A 21,828-nucleotide genomic window follows, 5' to 3' on the forward strand; every position below is an offset into this window, starting at 1 on the left:
CAAAACAATAAATAAACAGTGTGGTTATTTGGTTTTACTGACTTAAACAGATGAGGGACTTTTACTCTGCTGTTTGATAAAATGATCTTGTATCATATTGTCCACCTCACACCGATGGTGAAGAGGTGTATGTATTGATGACGTTTCGTTAAAGAGTTATTGATGCTGGAAGTCTGAATCTGTGAATATCTGCCAACTTTACCGAACAGTGTTACGGTCTAAATAGTATCCAGATAAACTGGTGACTGACTATCGACTGTGAGGCTGGAGTGAGGAACAATAGACGTTAGAAATTCTACCATTTGACACTTTCGCCAAAACAATTACAGCTTTTTAGACGGCAGTAAAAATTATTTTAATACAGCTAGCCACTGACGACAGCCGTCAGCACACATGGAAGTTGATCACAAGAAACGAGGAGCACCAGTAGATTCATTACTCTACCTCTGGTTCCTTTTAATCACATATCATGTGCATGTTTTATGTAACATTAATTTTTTTCATTTATGTATTAACGTTTCAATTCACCAGTTTATCAGTAATGTGACTTATGTGTTGCTCCTTTTGCTCTCGTCCTAGTTTCCCCATTAATATTGAAATCACACAAACAGAAGATTTCATTTTAAAACAGAAAAATGCTGCTTGTCTGGTTTTTAATTTTTTTGTATTTCTGTTTTGATTTTAAGTCAGTAAAACAAAATAACCTCACCATTTATTTGTTATTTTGATTTGGTTTTAAAATGGTATAAACAAAGAACGAAGGGTACACGGAGTTAACAGCTCTAATATAAAATAAAATTAAGAAATAACAATCACCTGCGTGACCACAATGTTGCAGTCAGATGCCCTGCCTTCCTTGATGAAGCGGTCCAGGATATACTGGGGAACCTGTGTAGTTTTACCACAACCCGTCGCTCCTCTGATGATCACCACAGGGTTACTGTCCAATGCGGCCATAATCTCACTCTCAAACTGTTTCACTGGCAGCTGCTCACGCGCCAACAACATCTGAGAAACAAAGCTGATGGTTGGAACACACAAAGGCACACAAACCCAGGAAATGGACAGAATAGCAAGAATAACCCTAAAGAAACCTTCTGGAGATTGTCGTCGTGTTCCAGCTGATACATGAGGTCGTTCTGCAGATCATTGCTGATCTGCTCTGGAGTGCACTAAAAGAGTGAGAACAGAACAGACAACAGCAATGTCAATATATAATTCATAATCACCTGCTTCAACAGTTTGTTTTATTAATGTAGGAAAGGGTTTTCCCCGCTCAGGGATAAAACTGTGTTGTTTGGTTGAGCAACTTACGAGAAAAACAACTAAAAAGTGATGTTTTGATTGCATAGCTGCTGCTAATGACTGTGTTTGTGTTTCGATGGAATGATTAAAGAAAAACTACAGTTTTGTGGATGCAGGTGGGATGGATTTCAGCTCGTGTAACATAAAAGGTAAGGATAATTGCTAAAAAATAAATAACAATACTGTACTGTAATGTTCATAACAAATGTTGGCACCTCTATTAAGGCTCAAAGAAACAACAAAATAAAACAAAAGTTTACATAATAAACAATTAAAGTACAGCGAATCAAGAGTTCTTGGAATAAATGAATAGTAAATCAGCAGACAGACTAAGCTTGTTCAAAGAGATGAGTTCCCTTTCAGTCGATTCACTCGGTACAACACATATAGTATGGGATATCACGCCCCCGCGTGGCCTACTGAAGAAAACCTCTAATCATGCCTATAAGGCAGATGATCTGTGATGACGTAAATGAGGCTCCGCCTGCCTCATAAATACGCTGTCATCACAGTCATCCTTCAGTTCTTACGCTCTTCACCTCGCTAAGAACACCTCTACCGAGTGGAGCTAACAAGCTGCTGCTAGTTAGCTCTGTCTCTGCCTTGGCGACTGCCTACATAGAATTAGTTTAACTGCCCTTGTTGGTGTTAGCAGCTGCTGCTGCTGCCAGCGGAGCGCTAATTCTATTAACAAGCTTCGGTGTATCAAAATGAGCACGAAGGCTAAAGCAAGGAAGAAGTCTTCTGTTGGCCCCTGTCCTCAGGGGTGTGGCTTCTCTTTACACGATAAGGACCAGCACGAAGCATGTCCCGTCTGCCTGGGAATAGTCCACGCCAGGAGAGCGTTGACACAGCCCGAGTCCTGCGCGTTTTGTCGCCAGCTTCGGCGTTCAACCTTGGAAAGGCAGGTCGCTTTCGTGGAGAAGGTTCTGGGAAAAGATGCGGTCGCACGGCACGACCCTCTCCTATCCGAGTCTAGGGACCTGGCTTCATCCGAGTCTGATGATGAAGAACCTGTGGTCAAAGTCCCCGCTACTAGCTGGGCTGCCCACATGCAGTACGTGCACGGGTTGGCTGAGGTCAAGCCAGAGTTCTCCGAGGGCTCTAACCTGCCTCTGGTAGGACTAGAAGCCGACCGTGAGGACGATGACGTGCTGGACATCGGTCTGGACGTTCATGGTTTGTCGGAGGATGAGCTAGATGCGTTGTCGCCTGGGGAATGTGCCGCTGCTACTGCGCCGGTTAACCAGGGCGACACATCTTTCTACTCTCTGTGCCGCCGTGCAGCTGAGAGACTGGAAGTGGAGTGGCCCTCTCCTCCCCCGGTTCAAAAACCGTCACGGTTTGTGGAATTTTTTCTCCCTCCCGAGCCTAGGGCGGTTAAGAATAGCCTGCCCATGTTCCTGGATTTTATCTCGGAGTTGACATCAACATGGAACAAACCACTGTCTACCTGCGTCACGGTGCCCGGCTATGGACAGTGTTTGGATTTGGATGGAGCGGAAAAGGCTGGCTTAGTCAACCCTCCACCTATGGAGCCTTCTCTGGCTGCGTATCTGGCGCCTTCTCACAACCATGGAGTGAGCGGCCCCACATTGCTTCCTTCCAAGCACTATAGATTTTCCTCCTCGCAGCCAGATAAAATCTACAGAGCGCAGGCAGGCACCGCTTGTGCACTGAGCTCTGTCACCATGCTGCAGACCTATCAGGCTATGCGGCTGGCTGAGCTCAGTTCGCTGCTTCCCCCCCGACAGCTCTCTGGCTCCTCTCCTTAACGAGGTGAGGGTCGCCACGGATTATATCCTCCGGGTGTCCCGCTGTGCAGCGCTCTCCCTCGGCAGAGGAATGGCATCTACCGTGGTGTCACAGAGACACCTGTGGCTGACTATCGGATGTTCCAGAGAGAGACCGGGCCGTTTATTTGGACGAGCCGGTATCTCCCATGGGTTTGTTCGGGCAATCTCTTGACGCCATTCAGGCAGATTTTGAGTTAGGGAAGAAACAAGCTGAAGCCCTGCGCAGCATCATTCCCAGGCGTGACGCTAAACCCAAACAATCTGCAGGTGCACGCAGGCCTGCAGCGCCCAACAAGAAGGCTACACCTCCGTCAGGTTTTGGACAACCGGGGAAGGTGCAGCCTCCTGCGCCGCAGGTTCCTCGTCATGCTCCACACCACTCGGCCAGGAGCAAAGGTCCGCCACAGGGCTTCCAAAAGGGCCCAGCGCATAGGCGGAAGAAGCCACATACCTCAGTGGGACTGAGTGGAGAGAGACTTCAGCAGCAGGGAGACGCTGCTGTCCCTATTTTGTTGCCCCCAAAAAGGCACCGGCCAAGTTCTGTTCAGGGGCCCAATCCCAAAAGGCATTGTTCTCTCCTAACACAGTCTCCCAAGCACAAACCCCCCATGCACACAAATGCACATCTGTTACCTCTGTTTATAAACCCCAGTTTGGGTGTGTTGAATGTTTCTCAGGTAACTGTAAAGTTTTGCAATGTTCGTCACTCTCTCGGTGCCCCTTTAAAGATTCACTCTGTGCCTACTGCAAATATGCCCATGTGGCACTCAATAAAAAGTGCATTTTGTATGAAAAAACAAAGAAAAACAAAACAAGCTCCAACTCATATAAACCTGGTCGGTCAAGTGAGGCTGCTACCCCCCAGCACGCTAGAGGGCAGCAGCACTCCACCCACAGTGCTACAGGTCAGTGCGCTCGCTGCCCACCTTCCCAGGTGGCACGCATGCGCACTCACCCCTTGGGTAGAGAGGACCGTTGTTATGGGCTACCGGTTACAGTTCCGGGTCAGACCTCCACGCTTCACTTCTGTAATAAACACAGTGGTAAAGAAAGAGGCTGCAGCGGTAATGAGGGAGGAGATACACACGTTTTTGAGCAAGAAAGCCTTGAGAGTGGTGCCCGCTTCGGAGATGAAAAGAGGTTGGTACAGCCGTTATTTCATTATTCCGAAGAAAGGGGGGGGACTCGGTCCTATATTAGACCTGCGAGTGTTGAACAGGTATCTGCGGACGTACAGGTTCAAGATGCTAACACTCAGACAGCTACTGAGCGCTATCAATCAGGGGGATTGGTGCACAACTATCGATCTCACGGACGCTTATTTTCATGTGGCAATACACCCGGACCACAGGCAGTTTCTAAGGTTTACATTCGAAGGTGTAGCCTACGAATACCTTGTGCTTCCGTTCGGTTTGTCGCTCGCCCCTCGCACCTTTACCAAATGTGTCGAGGCGGCGTTAGCTCCTATGTGGGAGAAAGGCGTGCGTGTCTTAGCCTACCTGGACGACTGGGCTCTGTTAGCGGGTTCGAGAGAGCAGTCAACAGCAGATCCGTCTCTTGTTCTGTCCCATATCCGAGCTCTGGGCTTTTCGGTGAACATGAAAAAGAGCTCGCTGACCCCGAGTCAGCACTTTTCTTTCCTCGGTCTGGAGATATGCTCTTTAACCGGCCGAGCGCGTCTGTCGGAGGGCAGGGTGGCCGCGTTTCACCGCTGCCTCGCTCATTTTCAACTGGGACGCAAACTACGTTTCCGATTGGTCCTGCAGCTTTTGGGCATGATGGCGTCTATGATTGCTGTAGTGCTGCTCGGACTGAGCGAGACCAGCGCTGAAAAGCGCTGGTCTCGCTCACACCAGCTGTGTCCACAGCGTCACCTCCAGCGGATGTTGATAATAACTCCGTCTTGTATGATGGCTCTCCACCCTTGGAGGGATCCCGGGTTACTAAGCCAGGGCTCCCCGGTAGGGAGGGTGTGCTTTCGCAAAGTGGTGACCACAGATGCCTCCCTGATGGGATGGGGGCTCTGTGCAACGGAGCAGCAGTGAGAGGACTTTGGACCTCAGTACAGAGCAGGCTTCACATAAATTATCTGGAGCTGCTGGCAGCTTTCTTGGCCCTGAAGTATTTTCGCTCTGTGCTATCAGACCAACATGTTCTGATCAGGACGGACAACACTACAGTGGTCTTGTACATAAACAGGCAAGGGGGTACACGATCACTTCCCCTGCTAAAACTGACTCACTCTATGTTGATGTGGGGCAGTGTTCATTTTCTGTCTCTGAGAGGCCACTCATGTTCCAGGACGCCTGAACCTGGGGGCAGACCTTCTCTCCAGAGGGGGTCCTCTTGTGAGAGAGTGGAGATTGCACCCTTTGGTAGTGGCTCAGATATGGGTTCGATTTGGCAGGGCGGAGGTGGACCTCTTTGCTTCCAGGGCAAACGCCCACTGCCCCCTGTTCTTTTCCATAACAGACCACAATGCACCTCTGGGGATGGATGTGCTAGCGCACCCATGGCCCAACATGCCCCAGTAGAAATTATACTGCCTGTGTTGGAGAGAGTGCGTCGTCAGGGTCTGTCCCTGATTCTGGTGGCCCCTCGGTGGCCTGCGAAATCATGGTATGCCGAGATAATCAATCTACTGGCAGTGGCGCCGTGGCAGCTTCCTCTACGCAGGGACCTCCTTTCGCAGGCAGGTGGAGAAGTGGTTCATCCACGTCCGGAATTGTGGCAGCTACATGCCTACCTGTTGAACGGTCAAATTTAATGGCTCAGGGTCTGCCCCCAAGTGTGGTGGCAACGATCCAGAGTGCGAGGGCATCATCCACTCGTGGCTTATATGCTTATAAATGGCGAGCATTCGAGCAATGGTGTCAGGACCGAGATGTACTCCCATTTCAGTGTTCAATTGTGGAGGTTTTGACTTTTCTTCAGGAATTGTTGGATAAAGGTCTGTCCTTTTCCACTATTAAGGTTTATTTGGCGGCTATATCTGCCTGCCATGTTGGTTTCAATGGAGTGACGCCAGGTGCGCATCCGCTGGCCATGCGTTTTATAAAGGGAATTCGCCGGCTGAGGCCTGTGGTGAAACCCATCATCCCCTCATGGGATTTAACTGTAGTGCTGGATGCTCTCTGTGGCCCCCCTTTTGAGCCTATGGAGTCAGCAGATATGAAATTTCTTTCATATAAGACTGCACTACTTCTCGCTTTGACCTCCGCTAAGCAAGTGGGCGATCTTCATGCTTTATCAGTGGATCCTTCTTGTACCCAGTTCACTTCAGATGGTTCTAAGGTCACATTACGCCCAAACATGGCATATGTGCCTAAGATCATCCCTTCAGCTCATAGCTCCATGATTTTTGAGCTAATGAGTTTTTGCCCTCCTCCTTTTGCATCTGAGGAGCAGAGGAGGTTACATTCCTTGTGTCCTGTACGTGCTCTACGTGAATACATAGACCGCACTAGGAGTGTGCGTTTATGTGACCAGCTGTTTGTGTGTTTTGCTAATCCAGCTAAGGGTAAAGCCCTGTCTAAACAGCGGCTTTCTCACTGGATTGTGGAGGCAATCTCCCTGGCCTACAACAGCAGGGGTCTTCAGTTACCCCAGGGTGTGAGAGCACATTCGACCAGGGGCGTATGTACATCGTGGGCTTTCTTTAGGGGGTATCTTTGAGTGACATCTGTCGTGCTGCCAGTTGGTCATCACCACACACTTTTGTTCGGTTTTACCGTCTGGATGTAACGGCCACTTCGGTGGCCCATTCGGTTCTTTCCACTGGGTCTAGCATGCACTAGAGGTGCTGGAGGTTGATTTCCGGTTCATAGCTGCTCTGCGGGGCGTGTATACATGTCCCATACTATATGTGTTGTACCGAGTGAATCGACTGAAAGGGAACAAGATGTTATGTCTATAACTTCTGTTCCCTGAAGGAGAGGAACGAGGTACAACACTTCTTTGCCCCGCTACACAGATGGGCTCGGTGAAGAGCGGCTACTGAACTGAAGGATGACTGTGATGACAGCGTATTTATGAGGCAAGCGGAGCCTCATTTACGTCATCACAGATCATCTGCCTTAAAGGCGTGATTAGAGGTTTTCTTCAGTAGGCCACGCGGGGGCGTGATATCCCATACTATATGTGTTGTACCTCGTTCCTCTCCTTCAGGGAACAGAAGTTATAGATATAACATTTCGTTTTGATTGTTTATTTGAAGAGTGAAGCAGAACGTATAATGTGTAATTCATTGGCTTTCTGTTGAAAAATGTTTCAACCCTCTAATCTAGTGGTCCCATTAGTTAACGATGTGGGAGATGCAACTTATTTGCATGATCTCAAAAGAATATTTTTTGGCACCATTTTAAAAACAATTTAACATAAAAATCAACTCACACACGCCAAGGGTCCCTCATCAATGTTGCTGCTTGTCCAAGGGTTCCAGTTGACCTGAGGTGGAGACCATGGAACAACACCAGCCGTGCTCTGACGCTGGGACGGCTCGAATGTTGCCATCTTCGCTTGCACCAAGGACACAGGGTTGCTGGGGTCTGTAGGCTAAACAAAAACAGAAGTCAGAAATACAAGGAAAGAAACCAAAACTGAACTTCACTGGTATGCTTGCTCTACCACGGCAATGACAAATTCCATGTTTGTGTCCTAAGCTATGAACTTAAATGAACTACAGCCATGCTGCTTATGTTTCTCACTTGTGGTGGAATGGTGACTCCAAGCTCCTGAATGATGGTGGCGAGCTGCTGCTGTAGGTCTGCAGACACGCTCACCTCGAAAGGCTCCAGCTTGAGACAAAACATAGGCAGAAAGTGGCATTAACAAAAATCGCTGGTATACATGTGATATTATACAACTTAACATGCAAGACTTTAGTTAGATGTAAATGAAAGTTGATTCTGTAGTGAAGGTTTTCGCCTTTCTGTTCCAAGTGTTTTCTGAGTAGTTTCTACACTTACGCATTACTAACACACATTCCTTTAGTCATAAATGGGCATCATTGCTAGAATGATGCCCTTAACATCACATGATGCAACTGTGCCTTTTGTTCCTCTTGATTTTTAGGAGTTTCTCCAAGAGTTTGAGATTAAAATCATTTTCTGTGAGAAAAGGCACTATTTTTTACAGTGTTATAAAAGCTAGCTCTAATTAATGTGATTTTTGTTGATCACGGTGAGTTGAGCAATGTGCGCCTAACTAGTCCGTGATCCGCTGCTTTTATTTTTAATGCAACTTAAAGAGTCACTAAACTCCAAACCCACTTTTTTCTGCTGAACGCATATATATTTGGGTATTAAAGCTAGGGTAGGTGATTTTCTCCAGATACACTATTTAAGTCTTTGGTTGAAATTGTCTTTATGTCCTGACAGAAATGAAAATCTTATGTGCTCTGAAAAAGGAACAAAGAAAATCTGTGAACTGTAGCAGCTGTAAACCTGCAATATCTTTCACCAATGGAAAAAAACGAACCGAAAGGCGGAGCCATCAGGGAGGCTACATTCAAAATCATGCTAGCTTTTGAAAATCGCCTGCCCTACCTTTAAGTAGTACTGTTGATTGATTGTAGTCTAACTTTTAACATTTTAGTAAACGTATTTTCATTTTGCGTATTTTAGTAGTAAAATGTCAGAGTGACTGCCCTCTAAGGGATGAACGCCAGCTGAGACAAATTATCGTGATCATCATGTGTCACCAACTGTCACTGTTGGCCCCACCCCTCCTATAAAAGCTGAGAGGAGGGAGGAGAGTTTCCTCCAATCACAGCTTTCAGAGAGTCTTGATTGACAGCCTCAATCCATGCACTTCCTACAATGATGTTTTTGACTGTGCTTCTATAAAGAGCAGATTCTGGTCTAATCAGAGTTTTCATCAAGCCATGTGTGTATTTACAGACGCAGTGTGTGTATCCCTGTTTGTCTCTGCGTGTGTGCGAACACGCATGTACTTCTCGCTACTGTGTGTGTCTGTGTGTGTGTGTGTGAGCGGCAGTGGTGTTCTGATGCTCATGGTGGAAGTAAAGCAGGGAGTGTTTGTGCGTAATATAGCGTCTGTGGGTTGTGTATTGTGTGTAGTAGTTGAGAAGACAGCGCTCTGTTACTGCAGCACTGTGCGCTGCCTGACTGGGCATGTCTTACTGCTACAGAAGTAACACCCGTAATCAAGGCATTTTTTAATTCCCCCCCAGTGGCAGGTCAGCAGAAAGCAGGGGTTTAGTTACCCTAAACTTTGCACTGACTTGTTAATCTGAAACATGGGCTACTTGTTTCAACAGCGATACTCTTTCAGTTTCACTAACAGCTCATATGTTGTTCTGAAATAATCTAATTTCTGATTCTCTTAGCATCACATGTAATGAGAATTATGAAAAGAAGTTTGCTTTGCCATACAATTTCTCCCTCCTTCTTCTTGGTGACACCAGAGTACGCCTCAATGACGCCAAGATGATACAGCTGTCGGACCACAGACAGTGCACACGACTGAGCGGCCAGTTTCTTGTTGGAACCGTGCTCTCGACCTGTGATCCCTGCAGAGGAGAAAATAGTCAAAGTTGTAATCAACTGTATCCTTATAGTAAAACCAATCAAAATGTAAAGATTCCTTACTTCTGCCAAGCTGTCTCACAAACACCTGCATCTCTGCAATGAAGCTCCTGCACACAGAAAGATTGCTCCTTCACTTGTTATCATATCAAAATAAAAATCTCTCTAAGAAAAAAAAAAAACATACCATAGGAGGGCAACTCACCTGCTGCCTTCTAAGGATGAAGCATGTATGTTTTTCTGCCGGACTTTCAGATTTTTAACACCAATCTAGTTTGATTGTGGAATCTCTCTCTGCTTGCCCTGTGGTGGACAGTGACACCAGAAATCACAACCAGACTACAATTGAGCCCTCTGAGCAGCACCCATGGGCAAGCTTTAGTGCTCCTAAAGGCTGTCCCATGTTTTCCTTCAGTGAGGTTGTGAGTTCTGACATCACTCTGTTCCTGTTGTTCTCTGAATAGGCAGAAACCTCTCTGTAGTCTACCCAGAATGCCTCACTTTACATCATGAAACATGAACCAATTTGTTTCATATAGTAATAGCAATAATATATTATGCCTTATACACATTTTACTGGAGCTTGTTAAAAACAGCAACAATGTATAGTGCCTCACTCACAGGTATCTCAGCTGTATATTCTTGTCAGGGTTGGGGTCAATTACATTTTTCAGTTACAACTATGTTTTCAATTACTTTTAATTACAATTACAGTGACCGGCATTTTTTCCAATTACAATTAGTTTGTGTCCTCAAAAAGTAGATTACAAATAAGTTCTCAATTATTAAAGTTCAATTACAATTAATCACAATTTACTGAGCCTCTCGTGTTAGCATCTCCTATGATAACGGTAAAATAAACTAAAAACAAATATATATCATCTAATGCATTCCCTATCTTACCTTGTTAGGCTTCATAATCAATGGGCATTTGAGCCTTTTTGTGTCAATAATATGTAACCCCTCGATTTAAATATTTTAAATGGTAAATTGTGGGAAAGCTTGATATATTGTAACTAATTATCAATTACGCGACCCCAACCCTAATTCTTGGTACTAAATGAAAACTGAACAAAACATTATTACAATTTGTACGGCTGAAATAAAATATAAAGTATGACAAAGCAAAGACACAAAAAACATCTTTGAAAGATCATTTTCCAATCCAATGAAAACTAAATGTTTTAAGCATGAAAATAAATACATTTGGTGAAAACATATTCTGAGAGCTCGATTGTACTTGTTTCCTGGGTTTGTGGAAAACATGACAGATCTTTCTCAGTCATGCTTTCCACCCTGAAGGTCTTTGGATTTACAGCAGTCCAGCAGAAAAACATACAGCAGCATCCTAAGCAAGTGTATGATGTCAACAACCAGCAACAGCCACATTAGCTCACACAGAGCTAGAGAAGCTGGTATTAATTCAGAATACACCACATCTCATTAAAGGCAGACGCAACGGTAAGAGAAACAGAAAACAACATGCTGGAGTGTCCTTTTATGTCTATACACAATCCCACCTAACGGAGAATTAAAACCAAAGTCTAGCAGTTAAGGCTGCAACAACGCATCGATAAAAATCGACCAATTAAATTGTTGGCCACAAATTTCATTATCAATTTTTTGAGTCGTGGGATTTATGTCACTGACCATTACGCAGAACTGTTTGCTTCACCTGCAGAGCTATGTGTGTGCGCAAGTGATTGTGCAGTTTTATTGCAAGCACCACGAGCGTTTGTGCGCACGCGCACCACGGGCGTTTGTGTGTATGTACGCGCACCACGGGCGTTTGTGTGTACGTACACGCACCACGGGCGTTTGTGTGTACGTACGTGCACCACGGGCGTTTGTGTGTACTGTACGCGCACCACGAGCGTTTGTGTGTACGCGCACCACGAGCGTTTGTATGTCCGTGGGCACATAGCCATATGTTCTTTTTCTTCTCTTTCCAAAGACACATGATTATTATCATGTGGTTAGGTCATGTGCTATACTGAAGATGTTGCACTTTGATGCAACTAAACTTAAATCGCCTGCAAAAGATATAATCACATTCACATCTTTGTTGGCAACATGTTGCTGACCATTGCATGGCAAATTATATGTGCAATAACAATAAAGAAATCCATAGATCACTTTTTAATGTGGTCTTGATGAGCTGGGGTAGTAGGGACGTTTGTGGGTAAAGGTTATTTACTTTTACATTTGTTACCGTTTCCATTGCCACACACATATTTCAATGTTTGTATATTTGTGGATGAATTTGCATGCAGAATAAATATTAATAAACATTTTGTTGCTTGAAATGTTTTATTTTCTCTGCTTATTTTGGCTAATCTGCTACTCGGAGAACATTTTTTAAAATACCTTGATTATGGGCGGGGCTCCTGGAGCATTTAAGACATGCCCATTCTATACTATATAATCTACAGAGAACAATCTATGTTATGCTAACTACCTAGTCAATACTCACTATAGCTCTTAATTCACAATTCTCTCAAACCAACCTACTTACCACAGATTGCAGTGGATTGGTGCTTGATTTTATAGGAGGGGAGGGGCTAACAGTGCTGTGATGTTGTGATTTCACAAACCACCATTCTAGCAAAATTAAGTTGCCAAATAACCAGGTTTCAACCCATTTAAATACTTTGATTAAAATGTCAAGAGTTGGACAAGAATCAATAAAATGCACTTCTTTATATCCAAATAAATTTGTTCTTGGCAGAAAAAAGTTTAGTTTAATAACTCTTTAATTAATTTTTAAATGTTAGTCTGCTTTCACACTTTCCCAAATATCCATCTTGGCAAATTGGCAGGGTATAAATTAAAAAATGTGTTAACAATGAAAAGCGAAATAAAACGATCCATTGTTAATCTGTAATCCTCCATGAGTTAGATTCCACACCTGTTGTGGTCCGGTCCCACTTGGCTGTACTTATACTCAGCACTGGTTTTCTCTTTCTGGAAAAACTGGTTCAAGCGGGCCTTGGCATTATCCAGAGTCCAGTTGCCATGTAGACTAGAATTTAGATCCACCTCCTCAGACTCCAGAGTCTGTCAGAAACAACAACAAGATGACCAAACAAACAAACAATGTAATGATGCTACGTGGAATTCAGAGTCAAAGCATCTACAACAGGCTGTGGGCCAAAGCTATCCATCTTGCTTAGTTTTTCAAAAGATTTTACCAAAAATAAGTAACAAATGTGTAAAAGTATTCTTATTATTAAAAAGAAATAAAAAATATTTCTAACATTAGGTGCACAATATATAATAATTGATTAATGTAGCAGGTGCTAAGAAATGAACTAAACTAAATAGGTTGCTTTTTTGTTAAAATAATACTCAGGGATTGTTTGGTCTGTTTCTGATGCTTTCCTTATGCTTCAGAAGAATATAAAAGCATGATTTTTTTTCTTCTTCTTCAAAACCTCCACGTGTTGGTGGGAATAATCACTGATTTTCATTTCTTATGAAATCTATAAACACATCAACTGGTGATTTGAAGAAAAAAGTTTTTATAAATGATCAAACTATTTTAGATGTTGACATTTGATTGAACCCAACTACTTACGGCCTGTGCTTCTTGTTCATCTCTCTTGGTGTAATAATCCTTCAGGTTAGCTCCACGGTCCCAAGGAGTCCCTTCACCTTCCCACCTGGAGCCATCTCTACCAGGGCCGACCGCACTGTCATGGCAAACTTCTTCTATAATCATAGAACACAAACACACAGAGGGAGAGGGGGATAGAGAGAGAACATTGGGGCTTTGACTGCAGTGAATGTGAGGTCAGTCCAGGGTTTTTTTTTCAGTTACAAGTTCTTAATTACCCATGTTCAATTACAATTAAATTATGATTACAGTGATCAGCATTTTTTCCAATTAAAATTAAATTACGATTATTTTTCATCCTCAGAAAGTCAATTACAATTATGTTCTCAATTACAATAATCACAATTACCGAGCCTGTAATAAATAATCTAATAAAAGTTAACGTACAGTGGGGCAAAAAAGTATTTAGTCAGCCACCAATTGTGCAAGTTCTCCAACTTAAAATGATGACAGAGGTCTGTAATTTTCATCATAGGTTCACTTCAACTGTGAGAGACAGAATGTGAAAAAAAAAATCCAGGAATTCACATTGTAGGATTTTTAAAGAATTTATTTGTAAATTATGGTGTAAAATAAGTATTTGGTCAATAACAAAAATTCAACTCAATACTTTGTAATATAACCTTAGTTGGCAATAACAGAGGTCAAACGATTACTATAGGTCTTTACCAGGTTTGCACACACAGTAGCTGGTATTTTGGCCCATTCCTCCATGCAGATCTTCTCGAGAGCAGTGATGTTTTGGGGCTGTCGCCGAGCAACACGGACTTTCAACTCCCTCCACAGATTTTCTATGGGGTTGAGGTCTGGAGACTGGCTAGGCCACTCCAGGACTTTCAAATGCTTCTTACGGAGCCACTCCTTCGTTGCCCGGGCGGTGTGTTTGGGATCATTGTCATGCTGGAAGACCCAGCCACGTTTCATCTTCAAAGCTCTCACTGATGGAAGGAGGTTTTGGCTCAAAATCTCACGATACATGGCCCCATTCATTCTTTCCTCAGTCGTCCTGTCCCCTTAGCAGAAAAACAGCCCCAAAGCATGATGTTTCCACCCCCATGCTTCACAGTAGGTATGGTGTTCTTGGGATGCAACTCAGTATTCTTCTTCCTCCAAACACGACGAGTTGAGTTTATACCAAAAAGTTCTATTTTGGTTTCATCTGACCACATGACATTCTCCCAATCTTCTGCTGTATCATCCATGTGCTCTCTGGCAAACTTCAGATGGGCCTGGACATGCACTGGCTTAAGCAGGGGGACACGTCTGGCACTGCAGGATTTGATTCCCTGTCGGCGTAGTGTGTTACTGATGGTAACCTTTGTTACTTTGGTCCCAGCTCTCTGCAGGTCATTCACCAGGTCCCCCCGTGTGGTTCTGGGATTTTTGCTCACCGTTCTCATGATCATTTTGACCCCACGGGATGAGATCTTGCGTGGAGCCCCAGATGGAGGGAGATTATCAGTGGTCTTGTATGTCTTCCATTTTCTGATAATTGCTCCCACAGTTGATTTTTTCACACCAAGCTGCTTGCCTATTGTAGATTCACTCTTCCCAGTCTGGTGCAGGTCTACAATTCTTTTCCTGGTGTCCTTCGACAGCTCTTTGGTCTTGGCCATAGTGGAGTTTGGAGTCTGACTGTTTGAGGTTGTGGACAGGTGTCTTTTATACAGATAACGAGTTCAAACAGGTGCCATTAATACAGGTAACGAGTGGAGGACAGAAGAGCTTCTTAAAGAAGAAGTTACAGGTCTGTGAGAGCCAGAGATCTTTCTTGTTTGAAGTGACCAAATACTTATTTTCCACCATAATTTACAAATAAATTCTTTAAAATTCCTACAATGTGAATTCCTGGATTTTTTTTTCACATTCTGTCTCGCACAGTTGAAGTGTACCTATGATGAAAATTACAGACCTCTGTCATCATTTTAAGTGGGAGAACTTGCACAATTGGTGGCTGACTAAATACTTTTTTTGCCCCACTTGTACCTCTTGGGTTAGCATTCTGTTAGCATCACTTATGATAACGGGTCCTAAATCAGCTGTAAAATACACTAAAAACAAATATCTATATCTAATTTATTTTCTATCTATTGGTTACCTTGTTAGGCTTCATAATCAATTGAAATATGGGTTTTAATATTAATGGTGTGGGTGTCTGAGCCTTTTGTCTGTCAGTATACCCCTACATATATATGTATATTTTTTTTAAATGGTAAAATGTGGAAAATTTTAATAATTGTTATATGTGTATATAATTGTTTATATGTGAAAAACTGTACATAGAACTGTAACATGCTTCCCCAGTTTAGCGTTAAATTATATTTGGCAATTTTTATAGAATTTTCATGGTAATTACAAAGTCAATTATCTAAACTCAATTACAATTTTAGTTTTTGTTTTGAAATTACAATTACACCATAATTGTAATTAATTATCAATTGGACGATTACAATTATAAATGACCCTAACCCAGGGCCAGTCACACCATTTTATTTATTTATTTTTTTTCACACCATTTTCATGACCAGGTAAACATCAGATAAAATCCTAAAATTGCAGTTGAAGAAGAGCCAGGAGTCTAACAGGGTGAAGATTCTACCTTGCTCTGCTTTCACTACGAGGTGAGGTGGCAGAGGGCCACTGGATGGAAGGTTTCCAGGTCCAAATTCTTCAGTGGGCTGAAGAGCTTCTGGAACACTTATCTATAGAGGTACAACAGGGGAAAAGAAACACACACAAAGTTAAAACACTATTATCAGCAGCACCTGGCTATGATTTAGCTAACACTTACAATAGAACTACTATGAATACTGTATTTTACTCACTATTGAACGCACCGCTGTATTGGCCGCATTACAATCATTTTCTACGGAAAATCTACACAATCTACATAGGCCGCACTTTATTGGCTGATGAATCAGAAAGGGCATATAGGCGGGCTGTTGTACTCTTGTTCGCTTTAACGGAGGTTTCCATGTATTCTGATGAGTTTCAACTGATAGTTTCCATCTCCACATGAAGTCTCCTCCTCACTGCCCCACTTCTACATATCACTCAATTTACAGCTTTTTATGGTCACTTTTTATTGGAACCAGACTGATACACCACTCACTCATCACGTCCAGTCCATGTTCTGAGTCAGAATAGCTGCATCGTATGCATTTCTCCGTGTCTGTGCCATGATGAGGGTGTGTGCATGACAAAATTATTCAGTGAGATAGTTTCATTGGTCCACCTTAATGGCTAATTTCATTGGTCTAATGTGATGGAGCTCAATGTTTTGGTGGCATGAATGTTGTGAAACTGGAAAAAATCCCAAATTAGCCGTGTCATTGTTTAAACCAAAGGGTTCAAAACGTTGGAAAAAAGTAGCGGCCTCTTGTCCGGAAATTACGGTACCGACTAATGTGTGAATAACCACTAATAAAATAACTACGTCTAGTAACCACTTTCTAGTGCTGGGCGGTATACCAGTTCATACCTAATACTAAGGTTGGGGGAAAAAAATTGATTCACATAAGAATCGCGATTTTATTCATCCACAATTCTGAATCAATTTAAAACTTCAAAAATCCATTTGTTTTTTCAAGAAAAACTCTGATCCACTGAAAGTCTTTTCTCAGGAAACACTGTAAATTGAACATACAAATACATATTAGTGTTCTCATAAATAGAAAATAAACTTCAAAAATTCAACTAGCTTCATGCTAACGTCTATGGGAAAACAAATGTATATGCTCATGCTAACATTTACCGCAATCTGCAGTGATTTATATACCGCACCGTTTATGGTTAACTTTCACAAACAGTCGTAGGAGTGATATCAAACAGTACACTTAGACCAGTCTGCCGTGGGCTTTCAAAATGACGACTTCCGACTACCACGGCAACAGTGGTAGGTCAAAACACACAAACTCACCCAGACCTTTACAGTCTATGACACAATCCCAACAGGAAACAACAGAGACCTCAATTTACAATGTATTACATACACAGCACAAGGTGTGTGTGTGTGTGTGTGTTTTTGTTTAGCATGAATAAATGTTACCTTTTGTCTTAAGTTTGCCTTTGTGTGATTACATGAATCAGTTTATTTAAAATCATCTTATACAAACTGTATTGTTTTGATGCCATAATTTGCCTTAACACACAAAGCATTGTTTCAATTCTCAAATCGAGAATCGATTTTGAATCGAATCGTGACCCTAAGAATCGGAATCGAATCAAATCGTGAGACACCGAAACATTGCCTAATACCAATGAAGTTTTTTTAACAATATAAATGTTTCATACAGTAATACTGAGAATGTAGCATACACAACGTTGTGAGCTGCATAATAATGCATTGTTTGAGAGGAGAATATTTTTCAGATGCAATAAGCAAGCAATCATATGCGAGCACAACTTGTAGCGGCTGCAGACACGCAAATTATCATACAAGTTCCAGGAGTCTCCCACAACTAATATCGTGATGCCCACAAATCAAGCACAATCTCCCAGAATTGAAGGAGAAACATGCGCTCTTGACAATTTAGTGACAGTCACTATATTCAGGGAGTTTTCAGACTCTTTATCACAAAAAGCAACTAGCAGCAAATGAAGCCACTTCTGTGGCTACATATTGAAAACTTTTGGAGATGAATCGTTTCTCTTTGCAATGAGCAGTAGGACTCACCATCGTCTCACAGCATTCAAAGGACGACCAGACCTCACTCAAAGTCCCAGATTTATTAATGGATTTTGGTGTGAATATTAATGTGTTCCTACAATATTCAACCCTTATAACAGTGAAATAGTTTATTCTTAGCCAATAAATTGCAGTGATTATTTTCTAAATCATTTGAAAATGTGGATTACACTTGGTCGTTCTACTGAAACTCTTGTAATTTTAAACCGCTATAATACCACCCAGCACTCACACTTTCCCAGCTTTTTAAAGAAGAACATCATAATTATTATTAATATGCTTACCCCAAGAGCTGGCACTTCTGCTGCACTTATCTCACCAACTCTGACCAGATAATTGACAAAGTCCCTGGCAGCATTGCTCTGGGCATCCTTCTTGCTGGTAGAGTTTCCCATCCCAGTGTAGTTGAAGCCATCTACTCTAACCTAAATTTAAAAGTTTGAGTTTAGAGCAGAAAAAAATAACCTGTAAAGTCATTTACTAAAATAAAGCTTACCTCACACAAGAACTTCTGCCTGTTTTTGTTACCAGCTGCCCGGATGTCATAACTGGGTGTGAGTCTCTTTTTGCCACACCAGGCATACAAGAAGTTCTTGATGTCTGCCATAATGGGCGTACAGAAGGTTCTTCTTTCCTTTGTTGACCCTATAATTAAAGAAAGAAAACAAATGATATTATCAGTATTATCCTATGCATTTACTGGTTAAAGCCACACACACATTTTATATAACGACGAGTGTTTAAAAGATTGGCCTTAGCTACTGATACGGAAACATATGAATAGACTACCAGTCTATTCATACGCAACGGCCCTCATTAGTCAGTTTAGGTGACGTGATAGGTGCACCACGTGACTTAAAAGTTCCGTCAGTTCTATTTTAGCTCATTTATTTTTAGCTACCCCGCTAACCCTTTTACAGTATTTTAGCCCTAACCCTAACCCTGACTCATATATATGACAAAAGCGGGATTTGAACCCCAGCGGAAGGAAGAAATCTTGAGTGCTGCATCTTAGACCACTCGGCCGCTTCCTAAAAGATTTGAAGTGTCTATTGATGCAGAGATGTATCACTAGCCCCTGGGACTATGTACGTTTTCCGAACCTTTTATACATAAGTGTAATGTGCCTGTGTTTTCACTGTGTTAGAATGGCCAAGTGGTCTAAAGCGCCCGACTCAAGGGTTCTTCCTTCCACTGCCGTGGGTTTGAGAACCTCTTTTGCCATATATAATTATTCATTTTAACTTATTTAACATGGCAAATACCACCTTTAAAAATACATATACACGAAAATAAACATTTTAAGGTATTTCCTGGGTTATGGCTAAAATTAAAGGGTTAACGGGGTAGCTAAAAATAAATATGAGCATAAATAAAACTGACGGAACTTTAAGTCACGTGGAGCACCTATCACGTCACCTAAACGGGCCAATAAGGGGCGCTGCGTATGAATAGACTAGCAGTCTATTGCCTATGAATAGCCACGGCCAATAAAGATTTTACTGCCGAATGCAGAAGTCAGACTGATATGATACTGTTACCATGCTACGGAATCAACTTTGTTTCCAGCCTGCAAAACAACTAATTTATTACACGTTATGAGCACACTTTAGCAGCGGAAAGAATGAATAATTTAGAAAAAGAAAAAGCATGATAAAATATGACCTAATGATGAACACTGATGTCAACACTGTAGCACTTTCATAAGCAACTAGGATAGTTATTTATTTTGCTTTAAATGATCGATTCATGTGCAGGGTCGACGACACTATTAGTAGAAATACAGCCCGTGTTAGGACAGTAACGGCGGCTCCAAGCTAACAGGCTACATTCACAATAGCCAAACAATTCTGAATATAAAACATAGTGGTTTATCACATTTCAGAGGAAGACACTGTTTTGAAAACAAATAACATTTCTTATACGTACAATCTTATTCTTCCTCTTCAGTGAAACGTACAATAAAAGCAGATGCTAGTTAATTAAACGGAAATGCGGCACCGGAAGTCCAAGCTGACTTTCTTCTTCGTCTTCTTGTATAAGGGTGGATGGCATCCAGCATATTGGTGCACTACTGCCACCCTCTGCTTCCTGAGCGTGTTCCCCTAAACTACCGTGACATCAAACCTTCTTCTATCACACACATACAGTATATTCACACTTTATATATTTTATTTAAAAAAAACTCTTTGTGTCATATATCTTTCTTTCCAAAGACACAATGTACCTTTCTGAAACAATAGTCATTTTATTTAGAGGAAAGTCTATGTTCATGGGAGACCTAAAGTCTCAACTTTGGTTAACTGTGCATTTGTTGGCTTTAAACGGTGACATATACAAATAGATATAATCTAAATTGCCTTATTTGTGAATATCGAAGGGTGACAAAAATATCCCAATAGAGTTGTTTATTTAATTAGATACAATCTTGACCAAAGAGGATTACCAAAAATTCCCCATTAAAATATCAACTATGTTACATTTTGTACACAGAGGATGTAGTTATCACTTCATCTACTAGATGTACCATGGATCAGTTTCAAAGATTACAACCCAAAATAATGGTTTCTTCTACTTTTCTTCCTTGGCTCTTCATTTCAGGGGTCGTCAAAGCGAATCCTCTGCTTCCATCTAACTCTATTCTCTGGATCATCTTCTCTCACACCAAATGACTTAATGTTCTCTCTCATTACATCCATAAACCTCCTCTTTGGTCTTCCTCTAGGCCTCCTGCCTGGCTGTTCCACCCTCAGCATCCCTCTAACGATGTATCCTGTCTTTTCCTCAGTGCCACAGTCTCTGTCATTAAATCGCAACCTACTTTTTTTTTTTTTTTAGAATTCAACCAAACCAAATAGTTGTCCAAAAATAGCTGTTGAAAACACACACACACACACATAATCTTTTTAAAAACATAAATCTATATATTTTCCTGCAACATGCATTTCACAGCATGTCTGTCAAAAGAAAAGCTTCTTTCAAAATAAAAGACAAGTCCAACATTAAGTATTTATTTATTTTTGACCATGCAGTCCACGATCCACCCAGTACAGGTCCACGACCAACTTTTGGGGCCTGAGCCACCAGTTGAGAATCACTTTTTAGTGTATTTTATCTACTTTTGTATGTTTTCTGGAGTAATTTTGCATACTTTACTCTCATTTTGTGTATTTTCCTTGTCCATTAGTGTACATTTTCTAGTTTTTAATGTTTTATGAGTCATTTTGAATATTTTTCTCTCATTTTGTGTATTTTTGTTGTTGTTTAGTGTACATTTTTCAATTTCTGTATGTTTTAGGAGTCTTTTATATATTCCTCATTTTGTGTACCTTTTTGTGTTTTTGTTGTTACAAGTATTTTGGGGTCATTTTCTGTATTTTGTTGTTCTTTTGTGTACTTTCACCAAATTCATCAAAAAGGTTCTTTTTCATGCCAGACATGAGAGACATTAAGTATTCATTTATTTTTGACCAGCTGTCACACCCAGTACAGGTCTGCGACCCACTTTTGGGTGTTAACCCACCAGTTGAGAATCACTGCTCTAAATCATACATCATGGTTTCCTTTCATTCTTGCAGACACTCTTTTTTCACACATCACACTTTTCTCCAGCCGTTCCATCCTGCTTGCACACACTTCTTCACCTGTTTTTCATTCTCTCCATTGTTTTCCACCTCAAGTACTTAAAATCCTCCACCTTCTTTATCTCTACTTCCTGTAGCGTCACTGCTCCACTTGGGTTCCTCTCATTCACCCACATGGATTCTGTCTTGCTGCGCTAACCGTCATTCCTCTCATTTCCAGGGCAGACCTCCACCTCTTGATGTTCCACCTTCTCCTTGCTTTCATTATAGATCACAATGTCATCTGCAAACA

General features: G+C 42.0%; 1 protein-coding gene across 2 annotated transcripts in view; it reads right to left on the reverse strand.

The window, feature by feature from the left end:
- dhx9 (DEAH (Asp-Glu-Ala-His) box helicase 9) overlaps positions 1–20,014 on the reverse strand; it is a 49,957-nt gene extending 29,943 nt beyond the window's left edge. The window contains exons 1-12 of one of the 2 annotated variants that reach the window (XM_028473049.1): positions 19,882–20,014; positions 18,449–18,597; positions 18,237–18,377; positions 15,865–15,967; positions 13,227–13,357; positions 12,558–12,706; positions 9,713–9,759; positions 9,497–9,633; positions 7,808–7,897; positions 7,494–7,655; positions 1,095–1,172; positions 817–1,008 (exon numbers count right to left, since the gene is read on the reverse strand). In XM_028473049.1, the coding sequence (XP_028328850.1) occupies positions 817–1,008; positions 1,095–1,172; positions 7,494–7,655; positions 7,808–7,897; positions 9,497–9,633; positions 9,713–9,759; positions 12,558–12,706; positions 13,227–13,357; positions 15,865–15,967; positions 18,237–18,377; positions 18,449–18,559 (1,341 nt within the window). In that variant the 5' untranslated portion in view covers positions 18,560–18,597; positions 19,882–20,014. Of the gene's footprint in view, positions 1–816; positions 1,009–1,094; positions 1,173–7,493; positions 7,656–7,807; positions 7,898–9,496; positions 9,634–9,712; positions 9,760–12,557; positions 12,707–13,226; positions 13,361–15,864; positions 15,968–18,236; positions 18,378–18,448; positions 18,598–19,881 lie in introns of both variants that reach the window. The other variant, XM_028473048.1, reaches the window with a different exon arrangement.
- Between the last annotated feature and the right edge of the window lie 1,814 nt (positions 20,015–21,828).

Source organism: Gouania willdenowi, chromosome 17, assembly GCF_900634775.1.
Source record: "Gouania willdenowi chromosome 17, fGouWil2.1, whole genome shotgun sequence".
Lineage (NCBI taxonomy): Eukaryota > Metazoa > Chordata > Actinopteri > Blenniiformes > Gobiesocidae > Gouania > Gouania willdenowi.